At 38.6% G+C, this 8,123-nt stretch overlaps 1 protein-coding gene across 1 annotated transcript in view; it reads right to left on the bottom strand.

The window, feature by feature from the left end:
• Positions 1 to 2,659: 2,659 nt before the first annotated feature.
• Positions 2,660 to 8,123, bottom strand: part of LRRC9 (leucine rich repeat containing 9) — a 97,305-nt gene continuing 91,841 nt past the window's right edge. The window contains exon 33 of the mRNA XM_034768450.1: positions 2,660 to 2,796. Coding sequence (XP_034624341.1) covers positions 2,748 to 2,796 — 49 coding nt within the window. The 3' untranslated portion in view covers positions 2,660 to 2,747. The remainder of the gene's footprint in view (positions 2,797 to 8,123) is intronic.

Below are 8,123 nucleotides of genomic sequence, written 5' to 3'. Positions count from 1 at the left end.
TGAAAAAAAGATCGGAAGACTTTATGGGAAACAGAGGGTAAACTTAGCAGTAAAGGATAAGAGAAGGGTTGGAAGACCCAAAACTGGATAGATAGATGTCATACAAAAGGATGTGATTAGCTGTGGAGTTTTTGAGGAATTGCTTCAAGACAGACTGGAATGGAGAAGGAGGACTCAAAATGTAGCTGAAAGACCAATGAGAGCAAAAGATACCAACATGACCTAACAATCTAGCAAGAGGAGAAATGTTGTCACAGAAGAGGGACTTCCTGCAGAAGAAATGACACTTGTGGTTATTTGGGCTGTGTGATGGGGTGTACCAGGCCCTTTGTGGTCCCCTGCTGCAGAACACATGGTCCTACTACACCCTGCCAGGAAAGGAGCAGGAAAGGTGGGTCCTAGAGAGGCCCCATGGACCTAGTCAATCATAGCCCAGAGCAGGTTCAGATAAAAGGATCTGCAAGGTCTTAGTGGGTCAGTTCTTGTCTGGGACCAGGGGGCAAAGAAGGGTGCTCCTCTCTGGCCAAAGAAGCTTCAGAGATAACCAGAGTTTGGTTCTGGCTGCATTTGCTTAAGATGGGATAGAGAGAACCTGAGAACTTTAACCTGAGCTAAGGGATGAAGATAAAGGGGCCAGGTGGGAAGAAGCCCAGGGAAACAGCAGCAGCATACTGAAGTGAGCAGTGTCTGGCTGCTGTTTATATGGTCCCTGGGCTGGAACCTGGAGTAGTGGGCAGGCCCAGGTTCCCCCACCAGCTACTGGTGAAGTGGCCTAAGCCCTGAGAAGGGGACAAGACTTGTTTTGAAACCTGAGAAAAGGGCTGAATGTAAAGACTACAGAACTGGGGCTGAAGACTGTGGTGAGGGTAAGATAGACAATTTTTATTGGACTTTTTACTACTCTGTTGGACTTTATGACATGGCTGGAGAGCCAAGCCACTGAAGATCTGCCAAGTGTAGTCAACAACCTACAGAGGGAATCAGGAGCAGGAAAAGGATGGTAGCATTGCCGAGGCAGAAGGTGCTCAAGAGGTGAATGCCCCCCATTACAGGTTGTTAGTCCAAAACCATGTTTCTTTGGCACCTATACAGTAGGACAAGGGTCTGACTTGTGAGCTGGCAACATGCCATTCAAAGAGATGGGCGGATCTGTAAGTAGCCAAGAGGCCATGTAGGAGCATTGTGTGTGTACTGAAGGCAGGATTTCAAGCTCGGAGAGTCCAAACAGCTGATCAGCCTAAATGTTTAACACAACTTCTGTTTTAGGAAAACTGTTGGCTTGTTTGTACTGGGCGAAGTCAGGGATTGAATGAAGCAAGAGTGGGAATGGTAGAAACATAGTTCCTATTGTTAATTCATGTTGTTAAAGTTGGCTTAATACACACAAAAAGAGGGCAATCAAGAAGGGGAATTTCTGTTGAGCCCCAGAGAGAGTGGAGAATGAAAAAGGTTAATGGCATTTCCAGATCCTTTTGTATCTTTGTGGTAGACCAAAAATAGATATCAGACAAGTCCGCAGAACAGATCAGAAGGTGCAATGTCCTGTTCTGCAGTCTCCCTGAGACTGGTCATGTAAGGGGATGATAAAACTTACTTTGCAAACAGACTGAATGCAATAGCTGAAATGCAGCAGAAGCTAATACTGCATCTTTTCACTTAACAACAACAACAACAAGTTCCAGCAGTTTGGCTGCACCAGTGGGTCATTCCATTTATGGGAATATACTACAGGTCTGTCGCATCTTAGGCGCATTTAACATGTGCGATTTCAGCTTTACACGGTCTGCAAAAACAAAAACAAAAAATTAAGAGAGAAATAACAATTTAAATACTGTTTCTGTAGTGCGGGCGATTCCACCCGCCATTACACTCAATTTTGACTATACGTGATTTTCGCTTTAGGCGCTGACTGCGGAACATAACCCCAGTGTAAGAGGAGACAGACCTGTACCTGTTAACATGTATGCCTTTGCGAATTCCTGACTCATCACCAGCTGGAAACTTGAGATATGAGAGTAAAAATCTCATGCCACTGTGTATCTTTCTAACAGCAATAGTTTTAAATTACATGATGTCCTAAATTTAACTGAATAGAAAATTTCCAAGCAATCTATTTTTCAGCTGTAAAGGACCCCAACCTTTAGAAAGTAAAATTAATTTAAATGATGTAGACCCTCACATCAAAATCCTCTTCACACATGTACACCCTCCCATCCACATTTCATCCCTTCAGATTGCAGTATGACTAGAGGATCTAGATTAGGGGTAGGCAACCTATGGCACAAGTGCCAAAGGCGGCACGCGAGCTGATTTTCAGTGGCACTCTCACTGCCTGGGTCCTGGCCACCGGTCCGGGGGGGGGTCTGCATTTTAATTTAATTTTAAATGAAGCTTCTTAAACATTTAAAAACCTTGTTTACTTTATACAACAATAGTTTAGTTGTATATTACAGACTTATAGAAAGAGACCTTCTAAAAACTTTAAAATGTATGACTGGCACGCAAAACCTTACATTAGAGTGAATAAATGAAGACTCGGCACACCACTTCTGAAAGGTTGCTGACCCCTGATCTAGATGTGTCTGTTCTTTCATCCAGAACGCATTAGAATCTATCTTCTAATAATTTACCCAACCTACTTTTCAAATTTCACCTTATTTTCCCTGTCTTCTTTAACTTGTTTGTTCTTCCTTTTGAAATACTCAGCTGCTCAGGTGTTGATGTGTATTGGACAGCCAGCTCTGGACTCATCCCAAGTTACTCTTCTCTGTGCTTGAATTCAGCCTAAATTTAAACCTGGAAGAATAGTCAAAAGAAGTCAGCACAAAAGGAAGAAAAAAATGCGTTCAGGGATATGTCTCAGTGATGATGATCCTTACTCAGTCACAAATTTGAAAACGAGGACTGTATGGCTCAGGGGATTGGTAATCCCATCTTTTCAGTTCTAGGCTCTCATTTTGAATCCAGCCCAGGTTAGAAGTATTTGAAAGCAGTTCCTTTCTGAGAGCTGTTCAGTGTGATGTCAGTGGTCCATCCTTTGGCTTGTTAGTAGTTTCAGAAGAAAGAGCTAAGAGGCAAAATCAGTACTTGGTCCTGCTAGTGAAGGCAGGGGGCTGGACTTGATGACCTTTCAAGGTCCCTTCCAGTTCTAGGAGATAGGATATCTCCATTAATTTAATGGTCATGGAGCAGGAACTATCCACACCCTTATAGATCATCAGATCAGTGTTGAGGAATATTGGTAGGGCAATGTAAGGAATCTTGCACTGCAACATTCAAGGGCAGTATCCATTCTCTTGACAAATATGGGACTTGAGTCTCGAGGCCTGTAAACCTGGCACTTTTCATGAATACTAACATATTAAACTCTTTAAAAAAAATCTAGTGGGTAAAGAGGACCTGTCTACTAATGCATGAAACCACAGCTCTTGCTAAGTCAGCAGTGTATTATATTAGTGCCTATCAGTACCTGTTAATTTTGCGCTTTGATGGGCATGCAACTGCACTTTAAGGGCTTCTATAGGTGATGCTTAAAAGCTTAATAACTACTACATGCCTAAAGTGAACTAAAAAAATACACTGAAAGAACATTAAGGATACGAGAGAGCCAATGAAAGCAATTACAGTTCAGGATTAAACCTTTATTTGAGAACTCTAAGGTGTTCAGGACTTCCTTACTGCATGACTTTTTGCTCTGTTGTGCAAGGACCAAATACTGAATGTGGCCCATCTACTATTACCAGGGGGAAAAACAATAACAGCAGCAGCAACAATCTGATCCCAACACTAAGTCAATGGAGTTAAAGCAGGGGGTGAAGCCGGATCAAAGACGTGTCAGACTTTTATTTTATTTTATTTTATTAACTCACGCCAAAGAAACAAGGCACTCCACAAACACACATTCACACAGAATAATTAAAAGAATTAAGATAGGACTTAGTTTGTGTTGCAAACCAACATGTTCTTAAGTGGAAGTTCACCATATGTTCTCCAATACCTAGACACAAAGATGAGCCACCTTAACCTCCTTCTTAATACGCCCCATTTTGTTATGCATTGCAGTACACATTGCTGTACATGGCTGGTTTGACTCAGAGCCTTTAAGTCCTTATATATCATTTGTTGTGATTGTGTTAAATTATATCAACATTACTTGGGTGAATTTTTTTTAATTTCTTGCCATCTCCATTATTCTGCCACATTTTTGGTTTTGAGGATAAAGTAATGCAAATAACAAAATGCTGAAGGTGCGAGTAGATTTAATGCAATGATTTTTTTGGGGGTGTGGGGAGGATTATGTCTTCCTCTTTTTTTAAGCAGTCCTATTATGTGCCATGTAACCGCAATCAGGCTAACAACCACCATATGATGGAATATCTTGTAATCCGGTTGTAGGTTTCTCTCTATAGACAGTCTCCAAGTAGATGAGTTTTAAATCTCCTTAGAATTAAGAAGGGTTTGGCAACCAAATGAATTGTTTTGGAAAAATCCTCCTTTATAGATTGTGAAGAGGATAAAAAAGGGAAAAAAAAACATGTCTGTAGTGGTTAGTCAGATGTTCTTTTGGAGTTACAATGATTTCCTTCTTAATTCCTCTTCTTGTTGACATTCACATTCAAAGAATAATGAGTACTATGTACACTGCCTTAATACTACTCACCCTTGTATACATTATGAAATCTTTGCATTAAGCTAACCAAATGGATTGAATCATAATGTAAGACAGACACTAAAAACAACTGCACTCAGCTGTAAGATGGCATAAAAGCATAGTATAAATTGATACACTACGGTACAAGTGTTAATAATTGCAGTACACTGTACAGTAATTTGTTTTAAAGAGGTGTTTGGACCCAGACAACTGAGAGCATGCATCATACTGGCTTAGTGGATCTGAATTGTTTTTGTCTTTAGATTTTTAATGTGTATGTACTTACCCTTTCACCAGTATAGTTGAGACACTCTGGAAAAATGTATTAGATGTATTAGTAATGCCAGGTTTAAATAATGGTAGACTATTGAACAATCAGCAGGTGATAATTTCCCAGGTGTATCTCTATTTATATACATTTGTGGATATGTGATTTATTGCTGCAAAGGCTACATTACTTAATTATTCAATTTTTTAAAGAGCTTTGGGGTGCCCCAGAAAAGATATTTATTATCTCAGAGAGGTCATGAAGGAAGCTGTTGGCTAGTACTGATAATGCTTTAATTAATACCTAAAACCAGGAGACCATTCTTTACATGGTAAATTAAACAGTAAAATATACCAATTTTGACTTGATTTCTATCCCATTGAACTACCCGACATTTGCTTCAGCTTTAAATCCTTCCATTCTGGTGTTCTCCAGCACCCGTTATAGAATTGAAGCTTGCTTTTCACCTATCTGCTAACAGTTTAACATAGATGTCTGGGTCCAGTCCATTGTTCCAATTGTGTATAGTTTAAAAAGCTCTGCAGTATTTTACTCTTTCCATTGTATCTTGGCTTCCCTGAGTGCTCTGCTCGCTGCATTTTACTTGTACTGGCTCTGTTTTCTAAGCCCATTTATGCCCTTTTTTTTTCTGTACACACTTGTTCACTGGGGAGCTTAAATTGACTTCTCTCTATTCTGTATCCTTAACTAAAAATGCACCATTAAGGTTGATTGAAGTCTTTTGAAAACACTTCATAAAAAATGAAAAGCCATAAGAAATTAGGCTACCAGTGTTTGCAAATACCTGTTTTCAGCCAAATTGATGGGACAGAATAAGAAAGAATTGAAAACTTAAAAATGCTATTGATACATTTTTATATGCTGCCTATTTTTGTGTGAATTGGCAAAGTACGTGTCAAACATTTTGGGGAATAAAATATTGAGAAATGTGCCATCCTGTAGGTTTTTGTTACTTAAAACCTTTTCATTTCTTAAACATAAGGCATAGCCCTAAAGAGAGGAAATGGATTAATTAACATATTTAGTTAAACAGGATATTTAGATTATCTTGTTATTACTTTCATTATTTTTTAAAGGGAAAAATAATTCTTGTTTTCAAAATGTTTCTCTTTAGTTAATATTGCCAGTCACCTAATTTTAAGCTTAGACGAGTAATTTTTAAACCACACAACATATTTATCAGGGTTAGAAAGAGTGGATAAGATATTGCTTTAAAAACTAAAACAAAAATGTTCAGTAAAAGTGAAACTTTAAGGCTTCTTTCAGTGAAAAGACTTACGTGCAATGGCTGAAAACATTAGGCATGTCTAATGTTCAGTAGATGTGTAACTAACTAACAAAGAAACCTTATTTGGCAAGTCACCCCCCAGGAGGAAGGAGAGTAATTTCTGGACAGCACATAATTTGTAAGAGAAAAATTGTATGAACATATGGAAATGAATCTTACTTTAAAAAGAGAAATATCCTGAGGGATTTGCACAAAGTTTAAAAGGAAACAAGTGCTTCAGAATCACTAGTGATTAAATTGAAAATGGCAGCTAGGTTGTCAAAGCAGCTCAGACTGCTCCCTCCAGTGAACAAGATACCAACCAATTGAGCTGTTTCTAAACTCTCCCAGTGTTGCTGTTTATTACCAATAAATATATATTTAAATGCTTTAATGATGATCGAAAAGAATAATTACTGGATTTTAAATTTCTCATGTCTTTTTTCAAACAAAAACCTATAGGTTTGATTGACAAGCTAACGGTGGGATTTTTTTTTTTAATTATTTTGAAAAAAAGCTACCTATAAATTCATTTTGGCAGTAGCTCCACCAAACTGAAATGTCTAAAATGCAAACAAATTTCTCAAAAATTAATTGGCATACAATAGATTTAAAAACTCCCCCAAACTAGTTCTTCCCACCAGAGACTATTAAAAATAAATATAACCCATGATCAAACCTTTCGTTCTGTTAAATGAAAGCATAGCCACAACAATGTAACGTTATCTTTAGCAATACAATTCATGTAGGGTTTTTTAAAATTATGATTACTGTTTTATGTAAGCAATGGAAATACTGCCAGCCCTAAACTATTATTTTATGGAATACGATGCGCACACATTGCAGCAGAGTGCATGTTTTCCTTTAAGAATTCTCCCATTAATGGAGGAAAAGAGCAGCAAGATCAACAAGAAAAGTAGCTAAGTACATGGAGGTCATTCAGAAGCTATGAGTTCTATAGCAGAGGTACAAGGAAAAACTGTCAGTTTCCATCCCATTAAACAAGCTATGAGCTATGTGTTAGACTCACTGGGATTACCAGCAAACCCCTACCAAGATGTGTGCTAGCTCCTGCTCACACAGCGCTATAAATTATTCAATTCCTTTTATGCAAATAATGTTTCACAGAAGCATAGGGAATCCATAATGGGAGGAAGAGTAACATCCATTTAGAAGAATTAAATGCTAGGTGAAATGTATGACACTTGCAGACAAAAGTTATTGAAAATAGCAGTACCTTTTAAAGGTCTCCTGCACACACAGACAAACACAGTTAGGGAACTTCCAGGTTTTGTTTTTTTATACATCATATGATCTGTGTATGTAATGCAGCAACGGTTGCCCTTAGAGACACTCATTCCTGCATTAACAGGTATGCACAAGGATAAAATCACAGAACTGAGGCCTCGCAGAGCATTTCTTTCTGATCTTCAAATCTAAGCCTTCATTTAAAAAAAAGCGAATGTTTCTAGGAAGCCAGGCTGCAAAGGGTGTTTTTAACAATGAAAAGAGATTTTTTTTTTTTTTTAACCTTTGGAGCCACAAAAACTAAGGGCCATTTATTCACTACTTTCTCAGGTAAAACTTGCCATTGAGTTCAATGGATGCACAGGGCCAAATTCATCCCTGGTGGAATCCCACTAGAATTCCATGGGCCAAATCCATCATTGGCCTAAGCAGATGCAACTCCATTGATTTCAGTTTTCAGAGTAGCAGCCGTGTTAGTCTGTATCTGCAAAAAGAACAGGAGTACTTGTGGCACCTTAGAGACTAACAAATTTATTAGAGCATAAGCTTTCGTGGACTACAGCCCACTTTTTCGGATGCATCCGAAGAAGTGGGCTGTAGTCCACGAAAGCTTATGCTCTAATAAATTTGTTAGTCTCTAAGGTGCCACAAGTACTCCTGTTCTTTTT

The sequence above is a fragment of the Trachemys scripta genome, chromosome 4, assembly GCF_013100865.1.
Source record: "Trachemys scripta elegans isolate TJP31775 chromosome 4, CAS_Tse_1.0, whole genome shotgun sequence".
Lineage (NCBI taxonomy): Eukaryota > Metazoa > Chordata > Testudines > Emydidae > Trachemys > Trachemys scripta.
Note: the sequence above shows the minus strand (reverse complement) of the source record. Positions and strands in the feature narration are given on the sequence as shown.